This window comes from Dipodomys ordii, unplaced genomic scaffold (genome assembly GCF_000151885.1).
Source record: "Dipodomys ordii isolate 6190 unplaced genomic scaffold, Dord_2.0 Scaffold18, whole genome shotgun sequence".
In the NCBI taxonomy this organism is placed as follows: Eukaryota; Metazoa; Chordata; class Mammalia; order Rodentia; family Heteromyidae; genus Dipodomys; species Dipodomys ordii.
This window is the reverse complement of record NW_012267234.1, coordinates 7,014,011-7,034,289: the sequence shown is the minus strand read 5'-3', so window position 1 is coordinate 7,034,289 and position 20,279 is coordinate 7,014,011. Positions and strand designations below refer to the sequence as shown.

Below are 20,279 nucleotides of genomic sequence, written 5' to 3'. Positions count from 1 at the left end.
GGAGGGGCCGCGTCTCCCGCACTAATTGGCTCTTCCCCCGCTGCCTTGGCTGGTAATGCTGTGCAGAGGGAGGTGGGGGAGGAGAGTTAGAGGATGGTACGGGAGAACTGGAGGGTAGGGGGAGATCGGGGAGATATGGGGGGAAATAGGGGAAAGAAGGGGAACCACTTCCGCAGCCCGGAGCCAGCCCGCCCCCCGGTGGGTGGTGGGGAGGTGCAGCGCGTGGGCGCGCAGTGCGGAACTTTGCACCTGTGCGCTTGCGTGGTCGCTTTGGTGCGGGCAGGACGAGGTAAACGGAAAGAATGAAGCTACCGAAGTTTCCGGGGGGGTCATCACCAAGATCCAATCATTTCTGAGGACCGTTCCATGGGTGGTCTTCGTGGGATGTGAGTGGGAGCGGGAAGACAAGGTGGAGGTAGTGGGGACCCTCCCCACCCCCTCCTCCAGCTGTGCAGCCCTGGGAGGAACTAAGGGATGGCACCTTCCCGAGTGAGTGGGGAGAGTACAGAGACCGGGAATTAGCTCTCTCCCTTCTATCCAGGGATTCTAGAGTTCTTCCTGCTGGAACGCTTGGGAAGACCCTAAGGTTTCCCAGAATACCCTGTGGTTCTCTTGTCTGCCACAGTTGGAGGACAACAGTTGGACTTCCTCTGTTCCGGAAGAAGCTCCTTTCCCCAAGACCCATAAGAGAAAGTCCTCACAGGGCTGTTAAAGAAAAGATTATACATAGATGTTAAAGCTCAGGTAGATGGACTTTATTCAAAACCTTTGAAATAAGCTTAGAGACGCTAGCAGTGGAGCTTTACCTTGGGGGAGGCTCAAATCCTTATCAACTATTTAAGGATACAGCATAGATAAGTAGGAATTTATAGCCAACGGCAGAGTGGGTCAGGAAACAAATTTACTAAGAGGAAACTCCAAGGATAACCTTAGCCCATTTAACAGTAGTGTGTGTGTGTCTGTGTCTGTGTGTCTGTGTACTGGGGCTTGAACTCAGGGCCTTGGTGCTTGCTATCCCTTTGCTTGAGCCACAGCTTCATTTCCAGCTTTTTGACGCTTGATTAGGGATGAGTCTCATGGATTTTCCTGCCCTGGCTGGCTTTGAACCATATCCTTAGATCTTAGGCTCCTGAGTAGTGAAGATGATAGCCACTAGCACCTGGCAGTGTGTGTGTGTGTGTGTGTGTATGTGTGTGTGTAGGTTGTAGGGCTTGAACACTGGGCCTGGGCACTGTCCCTTCAGTTCTTCAGCTCAAGGTGAGTGCTCTACCACTTGAGCCGCAACCCCACTTCTGGTTTTCTGGTGGTTCATTGGAGATAAGAGTTTCAGGGACTTTCCTACCTGGGCTGGCTTGGAACTGCAATCCTCAGATCTCAGCCTCCTGAGTAGCTAGGATTACAGGCGTGAGCCACCAGCATCTGGCCTGGCATTTTGTTTTTGAACCAACCAAAACCCTGAGTTCAAACTCCAGTACTTCCAAAAAGAAAAGACACATATATGTGGCATGTGTCTCTTTACTTTTCCTCTTTTTTTTCTTTCAATATTGGGGTTTGAACTCAAGGATTGGCATTTGTTAGATGGGCTTTATCACTTTAGCCATACTCCTACCCCTTTTTCCTTCTTATTCAGTTGTAGTGCTAAACCATAGTGAATTTATGTAATTCTAATTACTTACCAAAAGCTTCTCCCCTTAAGCAGCATATGCAGATTAATTTCTACACACCTACTACCTCACAATAGAATCTAAACCCCAGTATAAGTTTCAAAGAAACAAGTCACAGTCAAACCATAGTAGGAGAGAAATGAACTCTTGGAGGCAGTTCTGGGAGGAAGGAAGGTTACAAAGTGAGCCCTCCAGTCTCATGCAGTCTTATTTCATGCATAAGTTACACTAGGATCGCCTTCCAGGGGGCTGAGTCCCAATCCCCTCACTCAGGTTTCTACTATAAGTAGAACATAGCCATTTGGTTGTCTTTGTCACCTTGTTAAAGTGATGGGTGGAGACAGTATACTGGCTGTGTGTCCCTTGGGAGTGGAACTGCCACATACAATCTCTGGGAGCCACTGTTTGTTAGAGATTGTTTAGATCTGGGTGGAGGTAGAAGGTGAGTCTGATGGGCTTGGATCCAAGTCTTGCTCTGCTACTATTAGCTTGTGATCTTACGCAAGGCTTTTATGTCCTTAATTGTAAAGTAGGGATAATATGTTTACATGACAGAGCTGTGAGAGTCAGTTGCTTGTGCTCTGTGTGTGTGTGTGTGTGTGTGTGTGTGTGTGTGTGTGTGCATGTGCCAATTCTAGGGCTTGAACTCAGGGCCTGGATGGTATCACTCAGCTTATTTACTTAAAGCTGGTGCTCTACCACTGAACCACAGATCCTCATCTGTTTTTCTTTGCTGGTTAATTGGAGGTAAAAGTGTCATGGACTTTCCTACCTAGGCTGGCTTCAAACCACAATTCTCAGTTAAATTTCCTGGAGTAGGGAAGGAAGAAAAAGAAAGAGAAAAACCAAACAACAAATAAAACCCTTGGGACAGGCTAGGAGGGGCCCAGGTAGGGTTGCAGGCCAGGCAAGAGAATGAGGAATGAGGATGCAGGACTAAGACCTAAATGGATGGACAGTGAATGTGGCCTGTGGCTGTCCTGATATTGGAGGTGAGGGACTGCATTGGAGATAATGAAGAGACAAGCCAAGTGTTTGCTGTACCTGCCCTTGACTGTGGCTCAGCAAAGCACAGTTCAGGTAGGAGCAAGCAGCAACACTCTACTCCCCCAATTGGGCTCCAATTAAGACACCATCCACTTCTTTCAAGCCATTATATAGAGAAATTATGGGTTCAGTCACCATGTCTTTATTGAGGACCATCCTTGTGTTCAGGCTTTGGAGGGACCATGGGGTAAATGAGTATGGGTCAGGGAGAAGATCTTAAACTGTCAGAGCTTTGCTGTTTCTTAGAGCCTCAAGGCCAAATGGGAACAGGCATGAGGTTGAACAGGATAGATGGTAAATGATGAACAGGTGCAATGAAACAGTGGCAGTCTGAGTAGACTTCCCATAAGAAGGTAATGGAAAGGCTTGGCCTAATCTAATACAGACGGAGATATAGGGATAGCATGGAATGTCAGGGTGACATAGTGCTAGTGCACGGTTTCAACAGACTCAAGCTATGGCATGGAGGCAAAGAGAGAGGTTTTGCAGGTTCTAGATTGGCTAGGCAGGACTCTTGTCCCCAGATGTGTCCATGTCAGCATCCCTGAGGCCTGGACGGTGGGACAAGCTTTTCAGCTTCCTCCTGCTTTGCCTTTCTCAGAAATGTTTGTATGCCTCTCAGGATGAAGGTGTATCCTCTCCCAGAAGGCCATTTTCTTCTCCTTCAGCTTCATACCAACTTTTATAGTAAAATCCAGCTGCAGGTACTTTTCATCTTCATCAAAGCGTGGCCAGTAGGGCAGCTTTCCATCATTAGGGTTCCTGCTCCAGAGAGGGTCAAACAGGGAGAATTCATTTCACAACCTTCCACACTGCCCCTTCCTCTCACCCCTCATTTACTTTCCCCTTGGAGATTGAGGTCCAAGAAGGCATTGTGGAAATATTTAGGCAGATCTTTAAGAAATGGCAGGAAAGCCAGGCATAGTTGTATAATGAGGCTGAGGCAGGAGAATCATGAATTCTAGTCCAGCCTGGTTTACATAGTGGGGAAAGGAGAGAAGGAAGGAAGGAAGGGAGAGATAAGAAAGTGGTGTTGGAGGTTGGGGTGGGGGAGGTGGGAGGAAAGAGAGGATTCCAAGAAGTGGGAATAGCATATGCAATTTTTTATTTTTGTGCTGGTACTGGGGCTTGTACTCAGGGCCAAGGCACTCTCCCTTAGATGTTTTTACTCAAGGCTAGCACTCTACCACTGAGCTATACCTCCACTTCTAGATTTTTGGTGGTTAATTGGAGATAAAAGTGTCACACTTGGCTGGGAATGTGACTTGGTGGTAGAGTGCTTGCCAAGCATGCATAAAGACATGTGTTCAATTCTTCAGTACCACATAAGCAGAAAAAGCCAGAAGTGGCACTGTGGCTCAAGTGGTAGAGTGCTAGCCTTGAGCAAAAAGAAGCACAGGGACAGTACAGGGTTAGATAAAAGCAGGTTGTGTGTGTGTGTGTGTGTGTGTGTGTGTGTGTAGAGAATAGAAAGATGGAACCATTTTAGTTTTTTACACATGGATGCCCAGTTTTTCCAACACCAATTATTGAAGAGACTATTTTTTTCCACTGTATATCCTTAGCTTTCTTATCAAATATCAGATAGCTGTAAAAGTATATGTGTTTATTTTTGGGTTTTCTAGTCTGTTCCATTGATCTTCGAGTCTACTTTTGTGCCAATACCAAGCTGTTTTTGTTATTATAATTCTGTAGTAGAGCTTGAGGTCTGGAATTGTGATACCATCTGCATTGCTTTTTTTTTTTTCCTCAGAATTGCTATAGCTATTCGAGGTCTTTTGTTGTTCTTATGAATTTTTGGATTTTTTTCTATCTCAGTAAGGAATGTCATTGGGATTTTGATGGGAAGTATATTAAATTGTAGGTAATTTTTGGCAGTATGGCCCTTTTCACAATATTAAATTTATGTATCCATGAACATGGAAGGTCTTTCCATTCCTTATGTTGTCTTTGATTTCTTTCTTCAATTTTTTTAGTTTTGCTATAAAGATCTTTTACTTCTTGGTTAGGTGTATTCTCAGATATTTTATTTTTTTCTGAGGCTATTGCAAATGAGTTGTTTTTCTGATTTCCCTCTCTGCTTGTACATTGTTGGTATACAGAAAGCCTACTGATTTTTGTGGGTTCATTTGTATCCTGATACTTTGCCAAAGTTACTGATCAGCTTTAGGGGCTTGGGGATGGAGTCTTTTGGGTCCTTCAGTATAAGATATAAGTAGATGTAAGATATATTTAGATATAAGATCGTGGGGATAGTTTTAACTTTTTTCCCTATAGAGAATGTGAAGAAATATAAAGATTCTGAAGGGCCTTTTATGTCAGTGATGCCAGGCTGAGACTAGAACTTCATTTAGAGATTACAGGAGCCACAAAGTTTGTTTTTTTTTAAGCATAAGAGTGACTTGGTCAGGGGGCTGGAAGGTGGCTCAGTGGTAGAGCGCTTGCCTTGCATGCCTGAGGTCCGGGGTTCAATTCCTCAGCACACATAATCAAAAAGAAAAAAGCTGGAAGTGGCTCTGTGGCTCAAGTGGTAGAGATCTAGCCTTGAGCTGAAGAGCTGAGGGACAGCGCCCAGGCCCAGAGTTCAGGCCCCACGATCGGACCCTCCCCCCCAAAAAAAGAGTGTCTTAGATGATATTTCAGAAAGATCCCTCCAGTGTCACAGGAGGATGGAGAAGAAAAGGTGGGAGAAGGGAAATAGTCATAAGGTAGACAAAGCTCAGTTTAGGTGTCACCTTTACCTGAAGCCTCCTTTGCTACCTAGCTGGTGTCATCTAAGACCAGTCTTCTCATATTGCCTGATTTTTTTTTTTTTGCTAACATTATATTTTCATAGGGTGAGCTGGGGAAGGATGGATCACACATCACTGACATCTTTAAGTGTCAGTTCCAGTACTAAGGCATGGCACACAAGGGAGCATCAGTAAGTGACTGTTGAATACTTGAGTGAAGAAAGAGTATGGGTTATGGGACAGAGAGGGACACATTCTAGAGACACTTAGGATCTCATGGCTGGAAAAGGCACTCTGGACAAACTGACTGTTCAGTTTCTGTGGGATACCAGGGTCAAATACCCAAAGCAGCCATCCTTCAGGTCCTGCTCTGCTCAGATGTGTCAGGAGGACAGACTCACCCTGTGCGGGCAAAATTGCCCCAGTATTTCATCATCCGGAGGCTAAGCGCTCTCTCTTCACTTGTAGATCGGCCTGGTGACAGAACAGGGTATGGCATTTAGGTCAGAGCAGGGATGCTGACCTTCAACTCTGCAGAAGACTTCTATTTAAGACTGCATCTCAGCCCAGTGCCAGTGGCTCATGCCTGTAATCCTAGCCACTCAGGAGGCTGAGATCTGAGGATTGGGGTTTGAAGTCAGCCCAGGCAGGAATGTCTGTGAGACTCTTACCTCCCAAAAGCTGAAAATGGAGCTGTGGCTCAAGTGGTAGAGTGCTAACAGCATTGAATGAGAAAGCAGGCCTCCAGTTCAAGTCCCAGGACCAGCTCACACACACACACACACACACACACACAAAATGCATCTTAGACTAGGGACTGGCTCATTGGCTCCCTTGGACACCAAAGTGAGGGAAAGGACTAGAGATTGAGAGAGTTCTCTACATACAAGTGAGGAGATGGACCCCATCAGGGAGTGTCAGGTAATGTATTAGTACCTTTGGAGAAGGGACCTCCAAAGATGTAGTGGATCTCGTCCCCATGGTCTGCTCCATCCTTAAGAGGTTTGATAACTATTCTTGAGGGAACTTTGCGCTCGAATTCATACAAGTAAACAGGGAAGCCAGCATCTGTGAATAGGGATATGGAAGAAGAATGCAGAAAAAGCCCAATCTGTCCTTCCCATCCTCCACACGTTCCACCCACCTGCATCAAACCAAAGAATAAGCGTCAGCTTCAGAATCAAGGGCACTGATTTGAATTCTGCCTGCCTTCTTTATCACTCCTTAGTTCTGTGACCCTGGGCAAGTCACTCAACCACTCTGAGCTGCAGAGATACCTAATTTGCAGGATTATGACAGGAAATGAAAACTTTCCTCTCCTCTGTTTTGAACTTTTCTTTTTTTGCTTTGGTTTTTATGCTGGTACTGGGGCTTGAACTCAGGACCTGGATGCAGTCCCTTAGCTTTTTTTGCTCAAGGCTGGTGCTCTATGAATTGAGTCATACTTCACTTCTAGCATTTTGCTGGTTAATTAGAGATAAGCATCTCACACACTTTCCTACCCAGACTGGCTTTGAACTGCAATACCCAGAATGCAGCTTCCTGAGTTGTAGATTACAGATGTGAGCCACTGGCATGCAGTTGAACTTTCCATTTTTGGTCTAGCATTTAAAGGTCCTTAGCACCTGCCCTCTCCAGTCCTCCTTTGACCTCCTACCAACATGCTCCTAGACCTCGATCAGTTTGGCAGGATTTTCTGACAGTTGCCACTATGTCTGTCTCTCATTCAGGAAACTGCCGCCCTAGCTTTCTCCTCTAGGTTGACTGAGATTTTGCTCTCGTTCCTAAGGAATTGCTCCCTCTCTTCCTCTTGCATGATTGATGGCTCAGTGCCTCCTCATTTTTGTTTTTGATTTTTTTTTTCCAGTCCTAGGGCTTGAACTCAGGGCCTGGGTTCTGTCCTTGAGCTTCAAGTGGTAGAGCTCTACCACTTGAGCAACAGCACCACTTCTGGCTTTTTCTGTTTATGTGGTACTGAGGAATTAAACCCAGGGCTTCATGCATGCTAGGCAAACACTCTGCTACTAAGCCACATTCCCAGCCCTTGATTTTTTTTTTATTTTGTTTTGTTTTGTTTTTTGGATCTGGTCGTGGGGCCTGAACTCTGGGCCTGGGCGCTGGCCCTCAGCTCTTCAGCTCAAGGCTAGCGCTCTACCACTTGAGCCACAGCGCCACTTCCGGCTTTTTTTTTCTTTTTGCTTGCTTAGGTGGTGCTGAGGAATCGAACCCAGGGCCTCAGGCATGCAAGGCAAGCACTCTACCATTGAGCCACTTTCCCAGCCCTTGATTTTTTTTAGTATATAATTTTGTTATTATTAAAGTGTTGTACAGAGGAGTTAGCATCTCACAATTCAGGTAATGTGTATATTTCTCTTGGTTTTGATTTTTTTTTTTTTTTGGTCGGTCATTGGAGCTGAACTCTGGGCCTGGGCACTGTCCCTCAGCTCTTCAGTGCAAGGCTAGCACTCTACCACTTGAGCTACAGCGCCACTTCAAGCTTTTTTTCTGCTTATGTAGTACTGAGGAATCGAACCCAGGGCCTCATGCATGCAAAGCAAGCACTCTACCACTGAGCCAATGTCCCAGCCCCTTGGTTTTGATTTTTTTTTTTTTTTGGTCAGTCGTGGGGCTTGAACTCTGGGCTTGGGCGCTGTCCCTGTGCTCTTCAGCTCAAGGCAAACATTCTACTGCTTGAGCCACAGCGCCACTTCCGGTTTTCTACTGGTTTATTGGAGATAAGAGTCTCACGGACTTTGCTGCCCGAGCTGGTTTTGAACCATGTTCCTCAGATCTCAGCCTCAGGAGTAGCTAGGATTACAGGCGTGAGCCACCAACTCCTGGCTGTTTTGACTGACTCTTACCGTATTTTTGCTTCATGAGAACGATCTCCCATGACTCCAATTTTTTTGAGACAGGGTCTCCCTCTTGTGACTCACCTTCCTAAGTGCCGGGATTACAAGCATGAATCACTACTCTGGGCTTTTCCTACCTCCTCTGTCATATTTTGGAATTCTACACCAGCCAGTCCAGAAATGCAGAGATGGTTGGGGAGTGATTAGTAAGTCTTGCTGGAAAGTGGTCCAGCAGGCAAGCGGAACAGCAAGAGAGTGAAGCAGATCAGTGGTTCATTCTTGCGGGGAGGGGTCCCTCATACCCCGGTGGTAGCGGGCAGTTCGCACTGTTGAGTCCATGAAGGTGGCATCTCCAGCTAAGTCTATCACGTGGCTTCTTATCATCTTCCAGTCTTCTTTAGACATGTTACTCAGGTACTCATCCATCACGAGTGGAATCTGTTCCTTAGTGATATTCTAGGCCAGCAGACCAGACCCACCCTGAGCTCTCTCATGCCAGATGGGCCAGATGTGAGGAAAGCAATGCCTTGGACTCAGCTTCACACCTCCCCCTACCCAGGAGTTTTGGGAAAGGAGACCATCCCAGAAAGGTCTCTGGCTTTTGCTTTGTTTTGTTTTGTTTTTGTCAGCTGTGGGGCTTGTACTCAGGGCTTGGGCACTGTCTCTGAGCTTTTTTGCTCAAGGCTAGTGCTCTACCACTTTGAGCCATAGTTGTACTTTCTGCTTTCTGCTTATTAATTGGAGATAAGAGTCTCACAGACTTTTCTTGCTTGGGCTGGCTTTGAACCCCAATCCTCAGATCTCAGCTTCCTGAGTAGCTAGGGATTACAGGTGTGAGCCACCAACTCCTGGCTGTTTTGACTGACTCTTTCCCTTGTTTTTGCTTCATGAGAACGATCTCCCATGACTCCGAGGATGGCTTGGAGACCTTGCCCATCAGCCACCCAGCTCCTTTGAGGCTCTCCAAGAAAGATACTATCTTTAGCTCTTGCAAAGAACAGTTACTAGATTAATAAACAGGGTAAGAGGTCAGTCCTATTCAACTGAGCCCCCCTACCAGCTGGGCCACTCACCAACATGGTGCTGGTCTTCTCGAATACCTTGATGAGAGCATCTCTTCTCATTACATGCTTTTGTAGTGGAAACTTCATTATCTGCTCAAAGACAAGATCCTGAGTGTGGCTAGGCCTGAAGGTTTACCCATATAAATGGAGATCTTTCAGCTAGAGTTCATGGATGCAGGAAAGGCCTGTGACCTTTCCCTGCCCTTCTGTTCCCTTTTATCACTGCCACCTGGTCCAGAGGAGAAGAATGGAATGGTAGTGGGGGTGGTGGGGGTCATACTGAGCATGGACATCCTCCCTGGAGTGAAGAGGGCTCCAAGATTTGTAGTTACCTGGAGGCTTAGGGATAGACATCATAACCCATCTAAAATATGACTTGGGGATTTGGAACTCTCAAACTCCCAAGAGGCCATACTTCTCCCTGTCTCTTCCCCCCTGCCGCCCTCCCCCACACCCTCACCCAACCATTCCTAGCTAGCTCTCCCGAAACAGAGAACCCAGGAGATTCTTAAGTACTTGTGTATCCTCAGAGCGGCTACGGTGATCTGACAGGCACTCAATACTGCCCAATAGAAACTCCATGCTACCTCACTATGGTAGCTACCCTTCCCTGTCACTTACATAAGGCAAGACCCATTCAAACTCATGGTTGTTGACACCTAGAAGATAAGGGATAGGTGAAAACTTCCCCAAGGCCAAGAGTGCTGCAGGGTCATCTGGGAGCACCACACCATCCACCACTGGGCTCGGAAACCATATGATCTGCAAGGTCAAGGGTATTTTCAGTCAGTTATTCCACATGTCCTCACAGAGTCCCCTTGTCCTTGAATGTTTGGCTCAGCAGGTCCTCCCTCTGATGGCTGCATTAGCCTAGACTCTTGGGAAAAAATAATTCACCTTTGAGAAGGTGAATGTGGGAGGGGACCAGGACAGATAAGAGTCCACTCTTGGAATGCTTGCTGTTTGTATCCGTGGCCCATTCCATGTCTCTTGACAATTTTTATAAAATGTCACTTCAATGAGGCATGCCTGAACTATATTTATTCTGTTGAAATCCTATCCCTCCTCCCACTCCTGACATCCCTTACCATCTCCATTAATTGATGCTCACCACCTTCTTAAAGAGGTGAATTATTTATTTGTAGAGTTCATTGTCTTTCCCCATTGGAGCATCACTTCCACTAGGGAAGGGATCTTGGCCTAAACAATTTGTTGAGTATCTTGAGTGGCTTGCACACAGAAGATAGTCAATAAAAACTGAGCTGGGTGCTGGTGACTCATACCTGTAAATCCTAGCTATTCAGGAAGTTGAGATCTGTGGATTTCAGTCTGAAGCCAGCCTGAGCAGGAAAGTTCTTGAGACTGTTACCTCCAGTTAACCACCAAAGAAAGAGCCTAAGTGAAGCTGTGGCCCAAGTGGTAGAGCACTAGCCTCCTTGAATGAAAAAGCTGAAGGACAGCACCCAGGCCCTGAGTTCAAGCCCGAGTCCTGGCAGAAAAGAACAACAAAAAAATTGCAGAATGTGGCCTGCTTACCTCTTGTGGGTCTTTCTGAGAGTTCATATTTAAGAATTTCTGTCAGGGAGAGAAGAGGATCAGAGAAAGTCTTGTTTATGACATAGGTCCGTTAAGAAAGGCCTCAGCTAGCAGACAGCAGGTCAAGAAACTGGAATGTTTTACATACCATCCTCCTGGCCACACGCCTCATCTTGGCCTCTGATAGAGCTCTCAGACACTCTATCATGATCCTTGTGCTGTTGTGGGTGCAGCCAGCGTAGTGTGCAACCTTCTGTAGAAAGAAGGGGTACTCAGGGTTGCTCTCATCTTTCCCCTTCTTGCTAAGGCCTGGGGGAGAAGAGATACCCACCTTGGCCACCTTCAGTGGGTCACGAGTGATGAAAATTGAGATCAGTGCTGTACCACTCTGGGAAATGGCCTGGTGGAAGAGACCCCGGGCTAGGGGTGACATCATCTATATGGGTAGGAGCAAGGCACTCATGAGATACAGAAATAGGGCCTCTTGGGATATTCTAAGTGCCAGTCTGGCCATTGCTGAGCAACTTCAGAGGATGATGACCAGCTGGTAGGAAGCAGGAGTGTTGGGCTGGAGTCCAGGAACCTAAAGTCAACATCTTCCTGCAGCTGATCTATGTGGTAGGCCTTAGGGCTCCCAGAGGAAGCCTGGAATTGTGGAAGGGGATCTGCTGGTAGAGGGAAGGAATCTTCTTCTGCTTTATAGTAGTTGAACAGCCCCATTATTCTTACAATCCTGGTACTGACATTCTTAGCCTCTCTCAATGTTTGGGGAACAGCCATATTCTGGGCTTGCTATCCTGTTTCTACATATTTTAGAACTTATATGCCCCAAACCTACTCCGGCAAACCTTTATCTTTTGGCATCAATCTTCCTCTCTCCACAACCCCCGCCCCACCAGTCCTAGGGACCTTCTCTACTTCCTCTGTTCACTCTGACATCCCAGTCTTGTCCATTTAGCCTCATGCATTATTGCATTATTGTATTATTCTGCAATCATCTTCTACTCTCCATCCTTCCAATTTCTGTTTCGGAACTAGCCTCCATAATATCCTCTGGCCTAGCCATTCTCTCAGGAGTTGGTTTGAGTCTGTTCTCAGTTCTTTTTAGCTTAGTCTCATCCATGAAACAGACTGAGCTACACCCCCTACGTGCACATCTGCTGGAATCACTTCCTTGCTTAAAATATTGTTCTTGTTCTCCAGTGCATACTGGATAAAGTTGCTTTTTTTTTGTTGGTCATGGGGCTTGAACTGTGGGCCTGGGTGCTGTCTCTGAGCTCTTCAGCTCAAAGTGAGCACTCTACCACTTGAGCCACAGCGCCACTTTGGGTTTTCTGGTGGTTAATTGGAGATAAGAGTCTCCCAGACTTTCCTGTCCTGGCTGGCTTTGAACCATGATCCTCAGATCTCAGCCTCCTGTAGCTAGGAATACAGGCGTGAGCCACCGGTGCCTGGCTGCTTCATTAAAAAAAAATGAAATAGTTGCACAAAGGAGTTGCCATTCAATGAAGTAGTTTATGAATATGCATCTTGATCAATGTTACCCCTTTCCTCATTCCTCCCTACTTGCTTCAGTTTTTGTAGGCCTCAATTTCTTCAGCTGTAGAATGGGGAAAGTATTTATACACAGGGTGCTTAGAAGATTCCTTTTTTTTTTTTCGCCAGTCCTGGGGCTTGAACTCAGATCCTGGGCACTGTCTCTGAGCTTCTTTTGCTCAAGGCTATACTCTACCACTTTAGCCACAGCACCGCTTCTGGCTTTTTCTGTTTATGTGGTACTGAGGAATTGAACCCAGGGCTCCATGCATGCTAGGCAAGCACTCTACCATTAAGCCACCTTCCCAGCCCTTTTAGAAGATTCATGACATACAGAAAGAACTCAGGTATTTGGGTATCCTACCTTGGAGGCCACCATGTAGGATGTGGTCCCTGCTCAATTTCTAGGCCATGTGTCCCTCTAGGGTACCTTCTAGGGGTGAGAAATACCTGGCTCTCAGGTGTATAATAAGGCCCATGAAATCATGTGGTCTGGTCCTTCCAAAGCAACCATAGGGGGGACTTGTCCTCACTACCTCCCCCCCCCGCCCCCTGCTGCCCTCCAGCAACATAAAGATCAATACCAGAAAACATTACAGCCCAAATGGCCCTTAGCAGAAAAAGATTCCCACTCTTCTTACGGGCACATAGTCTCTTAAGAGAGTCAGGGCCAAAGCTAGGTCTCTAACCTAGTCCTTGACTCTCAGGTATAGTTTATGGCCCCAGCCATGAACAGTGGGTTCTGCTCAGGGCACAAAGTTCTGGGGAAGGTAGAAAAGGAGGCACCCACTAAGATGATCTTAAGCCTCTACTTTGCCCTCCTTGGAGCTTAGTTTCATTGTCAGTACTATGCCTAGACCCGGTACCTTTGGCTGTAAAGAACAGTGCCCTTGGCAGGAATGGTAGGTGCCTTGATTGGGGATAGCGTAGGTCTGTGGACAGGAATGTTTATGTACTTGTGGATTTGTACATAGGCTAGTGCAGCTAGGAATTCAGTTGTGGGAACAGGCAGTCCTGTGTCCATGCTGGTCCATTCTGGCATCGTACTCACCAGTGCTGAGATGCACATGGCCCCCGACGACTGGCCAAACAGTGTCACTTTATCCGGGTCTCCACCAAAGGCCTTGATGTTCTCTTGTACCCAACGCAAAACTGCTATCTGGTCCAGCATTGCCCAGTTCCCTCGGGCCTGGCTGTCGCCGGTGCTAGGATTCATAGTCAGGGTCCCAGATTTCAACAGTTGGGATACATGTAGAGTGCTCCTGATCCACCCTAGTTTACTCCCTCTGAGACCCAGTTCCAGAGGAACCTTCTCCCCTGGCCCCCAGCCACACCCACCTTAGGTAGCCCAGGATGCCCAGTCTGTTCTGCAGAAGCACTACCACCACTTTTTCACGGACAGCCAGCTGTGAGCCCTCGTAGGTGGAAGCAGCACCCATGATGAAGGCGCCTCCTGGGAACCACACCATCACCTGGGTGAGGGCAGGCTGATGAGTCCTGAGTGGGACCGTGGGGTGTGCAAAGTGGGATGCCACAATTACTTGGAAGACAAAGTACTCACTGGCAGCAGAGGGTCCCCCGGTGTGCGCACTGGTGCATACACGTTCATGTACAGGCAGTCTTCACTGAAGTGCAGCAATTGGTATATTTTCCTCGAGTTTAGGTACATGGAAGTTATCTGTCCCAAGGTCTCTTGCGGGCACCTGCAGGCACCGTGTGAATTTGAACGCAGCAACGGCGATGGAGGCAGAGAGAATGATTTCAGCACAGGGTCCTCAGAGGATAGATAGAACCCAAAGCAAAATCCAGCCAGGCTCTCTGTGTGCATGAGTGTGTTTCAGGATCCCTCCACCAGCCTTGGGATCCAGGAGAGGGAGGCACGCAGATAGGCCTTCCCACAATCCATCTCTCTGCTTTATGTCTTGCTCCTGGTTAAACTTTTGCTAAAGTCTGTCTGGGAAGATTTTCTGCTCTTATTGGTGACTGTTGAAAAGTTGAAATCTGGGTGCCTTGGACATTCCCCTGCTCATTCTCATGCTCATTCTCCCCTAAAGTCTCCTCAACAGCTCTAGAACATGTCCCTTTCCTTCTGTTGTCCATGATGTGCAGGTGACTGCTTGCCTCCCACTTCCAAGGCTCCGTCTACCCTTTTGCCCTGCCCAAGCAAACTCCTTCTCCTAGTTAGGGCCAATTCAAGTGGTTTCTGCTCTGGTTGGCACTTCTCTCTCTCTTTTTCTGGTTGCCCTCCCCTAAGCTCTGTCCACTTGACTATAGTGCTGGTTGGAGTTACTTCATTGGTTGTCCAAGCATTCCCTCAAGTAGCATTGGTTCACCTGGGTTGGCACTCAGCCCAGCACCCAGCACCATATCTTCTTTAGGGGTATTCCCAGATTTAGGCCATCTGGTCACTTTGTTTTTTCTTCCTGCTGGCCCAGCCTGCAGGGTAGATGTTTGTCTAAGGTTGGGGGATAAACTCATTTGATTATGTGCAGGAAATTCTGATACACTGTTTCTCTTCTCCTTTCTGTTGTTCTAGCTAGGCAGGCTTATGCCTCTGGGAACACCAGTGTATCACCTGCCTCCTTCCTCAGCACATTTAAATCTACCTTGTCCAAACCTATCCCCTGCTACTCAACTGTCTAGTTTTATTTCCCCAAGATTAAGGTTTTCAACTAGTTGTCTTCAGTCCATCCTGCCAAGTCTATCCAAGGTTGCCAGCAGGCTGATCAGTGTAGATTGTCTTTGGTATTTGTTTGACACTTTCTCAATCACCCACTTCCACACTCAAATCCAGGGCGTTGGACATGCCCTGGGTAATGCCTCTCAGTTTCCTTCTCTTGATTTCTTGGCAATAGCTAATGTAGGTGTTAGTGTAGTATCTAGTTAACCACACCAGCCTCTCACCAGAAAAATCAGGGCTCTTATTGCCAAGAACTGGGCTTATGTACAGCTAAGGCTTCTGTTCCCATACTACCACACTAGTTACTCTTGGCATGGTTAAGTCCTGGAAAGTGGATTACTCAATGTTCTGAATGAACAGTAAATACACTTGTTCTGGATAAACTGCTAAGCTCATTGCTTCAAAGGACAGTCTCAGACTTGCTGCATGACTGAAGCTTGAGCCTGGCTGACTGGGATGGGAAGATATGGGGACTCCAAAAGTGGAACTGAGCCTGTGCTTTCCTTATCTAGGTTGGAGCTCCCTCCTCAGGGAAGTGCTGGCAGTGCCATGCAGTATTAAGGGGATGGGTTGTGTGTGAGCACTGCTTCTTAGACACATTTAGAAAATTAAGTTCCCCAGCAGGTCCTGGGCACAACAAATGATCACTTCCCTTTTGCTTAGCAGTCTCCCATGAGAAGCCAAGAGCAGTGCGCTAAACACCATTTGGTCTAATCAACTTCATTATACAGGTTTGGAAACTGAGGCCCATGAGGATACCCAAGTCTGTCTGCCTGTGATTGTATAGTATGTTCTCAATGAATTGTTCAAAGCACTACCAAGCAGCAAGCACCAGCCCATCACCCTCCTCAAGTCTGCCCACTTCCCAGCTGACCACCCTCTGGCTCTTACGCAGGCGGGTAGGTGGTAGCTCTCCTGATTCCTTTCCAGGGCTCCAGTGGCTCAGGAGGAGCAAACCTACGGGCACCCACAGGAGGTTTGGCAAAGGGAACTCCGAGGTAGACATGGATAGGTGTCTTCCCTACATGCATCTGTTTTCCATGGAGGGTCCCATATTTCGTGACCACTATAGGCTTCTTAGTGTGCAAAGTGCCTATGAAAAGAATAGAGAAAGGTCACCTTGGCTAAGCCAGTTATCAGTCATAGATGATACAGCTGATTCCCTCCCTCCTTCCCTTCCTTTTTTTTTTTTTTTTTTTTGCCAGTCCTGGGGCAAATTTCTTTCAGAAATTTCACTTCTGGGTCCTTTTTCCATGAAAGTAGAAACATTAAAATAAAGAAAATTCTACATCTGAATGATACTGGAAATACATTTATATCTGGTGACCAAGTAAAGTAATATAACTATTATACATTATAAACTGCCTTCAATAAGAATCTCAGTAATGTGGATCAAGTGGTAAAATGCCATCCACTCAGCCAGCAAGCAAACAAGTGTGAGACCATGAGTTCAAACTCCAGTATGTAAAATAAACAAACAGAAAAACACCATGTATTTATATTGGCACAAGTAATAGAGGTCAGTATGGTAGTTACTGTGAAAGTATTGATTGCAAAACGACACATTTTGAGAATGTTTTAGATATTGATCTGAATTGTAGTTATATATGGGTATAATCTAATATAATTAATAAAATAGTACATTAAAGATACTGTATATATTTTACCCCTCAATAAACTTTTTTTCTTTTTCAGTCATAAAGCTTAGGAGATGTTCCTAAGCTCCTTTAGCTTAACACCAGAACTCTACACTTCTGGATTTTTCTTATTAGATGGAGATAAGAATGTCACTGACTTTCCTGCCTAGGCTGGCTTTGAACTGTGCTCCTCAGAGATCAGCCTCCTGAATGGCTAAGATTACAGGCCTGAGCCATCAGCACCTGGCACAATAAACTTTGTTGTTGTTGTTTGTTGTGAGGCCTGAACTCTGGGCTTGGGCACTGTCCCTCAGCTCTTCAGCTCAAGGCTAGCGCTCTACCACTTGAGCCATAGCTCTACTTCTGGCTTTTTCTGCTTATATGGTGCTGAGGAATTGAACCCAGGACCTCATGCATGCAAGGCAAGCACTCTACCACTGAGCTACCTTCCCAGCCCCTCAATAAACTTTTTTGTGAAGCCAGGACTTGTACCTATTTGGCAAGTTCTCTACCACTTGAGCTCTACTCCTCATCTCAACAAACTTTTGTTAATGTGTTATATTATTTTCACATTATAAAGTATAATATTAATTTTTATTGTGTGTGTCAGTATTGGGCCTTGAATTCAGGGCCTGGGCACTGTCCTTAGTTTTTCAGTAAAGATTAGTACTCCACCACTATTAATTGGAGATAACAGTCTCATGGGTTTTCTTGCCTAAGCTGGCTTTGAACTGCAGTCCTCACATCTCAGCCTTCAGAGTAGCTAGGGTTATAAGCTTGGGCCACTGGCACCCATCTGTAATACCATTTTTTTAATTTAGAGAATATTAGTTTCTGTAATCAAACCCACGTAGATAAGACCTTACATATTTAATACAGTGCGTTTACCCCTGTACAAATGGAAAAAAATTAAGTTTAGCATTTCTAGATCAATATGGCTATTAATTTCTGTACAATGCCAACTCAACACAGTAAACTGGGATACTTTTTCCAAAGTTAACAGCACAGCTAAAGTTTCCAAAATTTCAAATTGTATATATGCATATATATATTTATATTTATATAAAAAGACCAATAATAGCAGTATGTTGTGCATCAATAGCAGCAACAACTTTTCCAGGTTCTGCAGTCATCTGAACAAAATTAGACATCCAGCACATCCATTAATAAAAAGAAAAATAAAGATAAAAAACAAAACCCAGAAAAATGCAAAGTTCTGTTACTGTTGTGGTACCTGGCACTATTTTTTTTTATTAACTTCTCAATCATCATCTGGAAAGAAAACATTCTTGAGTAACATCATTAAAAACAGCTCTGATAAAGCACAGTCACTACAACGTATCATAAAGCAGGTACAAGGTATTTATATTCACAGAGGGATGATACAGTACAGTCCTATTGTAATACCAATTTTTAAAAGAAAGACAAGCCTGGGTGCCTGTAGGATTATTCTCCACAGTAGCTAGAATGCTCTGGTTTTGGGCAAAAGCATGAGATCATATATAAAAAATGTAATTAAAAGTGACGCAAATGGTAGAGAACTTGTCTAGAAAGCATGAGACCCTGTTAAATTCCTGGTACCATCAAAGGGACAGAGGAAGACTGGGGAGAAAAAAGCAGAATTCAAGTGCTAACGAGGTTTATGTAGGAGAGACAGAGGCAGGTCCTGGAAAGCAAGGAATAGACTCTTTTCTTTACAGAGCATCCTTGAGACTTAGAAGAGCCAGCAGACTTGTTCAGACTTCCAGCTGGTAGTAGATTAGTGCCTTGAACTCTGCTCTCCTTTTGCCCACACCTTGTCTATGTGTCCTTGTTGCACTGTCAGGAAGGGTTGATGGTCTTACCTTGGGCTGTCTGTAGAGCCAGACAGATGGTTAGGCTCAAATCTAGCATCCATCTCATGTTCTGGCCAGCTTCTGCCACAGGTCGGGGTGATGTCAGCACCTAGAGGGTTAGACAGTGGCAGTGACTGTTGTGTTCTTCTTTTATCTTCTCAGCTCGTACTAGGGCTGGAGGAGTTAGGCCCACATCCTGACCAGCCCACAGCCATGTCTCTGCCTTGGGGCGACAGGTCTTTGCTTTGGAGTCACAGCTCAAAGGAAAGAGTTTTGGCTCTTCAACCCAACTAGCCTGCCTATAATCCCTTCCAGGTTTGCTCACTTGAAGTTTGATAAATGCGAATCAAACTCTGAGCACACAGTAGGAACAGAATGCCCACTTCCTTGGCCCCTCAGCCCCAGGTCTCCTCTCTCTGGACTTCCTTGGCCCCTCTGCTTTGTTGAGCCTCTGCCACAGGCCTCCCTGCCCTGATTCAACCATTGGGAAAACAAGTCAGGTGAGAGTGTAAAGGCCTGAGTTTAAGTTCTGGTACCAGCACACACACACACACACAAACACACATACACACACACTTAGAGAAAACCTTAGTAGGCCAGGTGATAGTGGTTTATGCCTATAAGCCTAGCTACTCAGGAGGCTGAGAGCTGAGGATCTCGGCTCAAAGCCAGCCCAGGCAGTAAAGTCCCTGTGAGACTCTTATCTCCAATTAACCACCAGAAAACTGGAAGTGTCGCTGTGGCTCAAGTGGTAGAGCGTTTGCCTTGAGCTGAAAAGCTCAGGGACAGTGCCCAGGCCCAGAGTTCAAGCCCTATGACCGACCAAAAAAAAAAAAAAGCCTTAATATTCCTCCATTTTTCAAATGTAATCTGTTGCTCTGAAGTTGCCGTCCTATAGTCACTTTGGGTTCCTGGAAGGACAGGACTATAATATCTGTGATCTATAATATCTTACGACAAGGGACTGAATCTACTGTCCTTCCCAAGGAAAGGATTTGCAGAGCCTCACAGGACAGATACCCTCCCCCCCACCCAAGTCCCCCAAGTGAGGACAGTCACTTGTAATGATGAGACTGCACCCTGTACGCACCTGTGGGAAGCAGATTGTCAGATTGTCACCCTCAAGAGATGGCCATAACTTCTCTGGAACTTCTCACAAAACCAGAACTAAGAGAGTCATTGGGCTGGCCATGCTTTGCCTAGGACTGTTTAATGATATATACTTATCATCTTTTTTTTTGGGGGGGGGTCCAGTCGTGGGGACTGAACTCTGGGCCTGGGCGCTGTCCCTCAACTCTTCAGCTCAAGGCTAGTGCTCTACCACTTGAGCCACAGCGCCACTTCCAACTTTTTTTCTTTTTGCTGATGTGGTGCTGAGGAATGGAACCCAGGGCCTCAGGCATGCAAGGCAAGCGCTCTACCACTGAGCCACCTTCCCAGCCCCATACTTATCATCTTCTGCTCCAATTCTTCCTTTATTTAAACCTAAACTTCATGCCTGTACCCTCAACTTGGGCTGAAATGTTTGTGTGTGTATGTGTGTATGTGTGTATGTGTGTATGTGGACCCAGGGCATCATGCTCTTGCTTAGCTTTTTTCATGCAAGACTGACACTTTACCACTTGAGCAATAGCTCCACTCCCAGATGTATGTATGTATGTATGTATATGTATTTATTTATCTATGTATGTGCCAG

General features: G+C 46.0%; 1 protein-coding gene across 1 annotated transcript; it reads right to left on the bottom strand.

Moving 5' to 3' along the window:
• Positions 1-3,283: 3,283 nt before the first annotated feature.
• Ces4a (carboxylesterase 4A) lies at positions 3,284-18,650 on the bottom strand. The gene is made up of 14 exons (XM_013012657.1): positions 18,593-18,650; positions 16,003-16,204; positions 13,993-14,134; positions 13,770-13,903; positions 13,483-13,636; positions 11,227-11,331; positions 11,044-11,148; positions 10,896-10,934; positions 9,981-10,121; positions 9,369-9,449; positions 8,598-8,751; positions 6,380-6,511; positions 5,845-5,917; positions 3,284-3,473 (listed from the first exon to the last, which is right to left on the bottom strand). The coding sequence occupies exons 1-14, from the start codon at positions 18,648-18,650 to the stop codon at positions 3,284-3,286; spliced, it is 1,710 nt and encodes a 569-aa protein (XP_012868111.1).
• Positions 18,651-20,279: the final 1,629 nt, after the last annotated feature.

Coding starts and splice junctions, on each gene's coding strand:
- Ces4a (XM_013012657.1), bottom strand. CDS start 18,650: ATGAGATGGATGCTAGATTTGAGCCTAACCATCTGTCTGGCTCTACAG. Junction 13,904..13,992: donor CGGGGGACCCTCTGCTGCCA/GTGAGTACTTTG, acceptor GCCCTCACCCAG/GTGATGGTGTGGTTCCCAGG. Junction 11,332..13,482: donor CCATGTGCATCTCAGCACTG/GTGAGTACGATG, acceptor CTACCCATATAG/ATGATGTCACCCCTAGCCCG.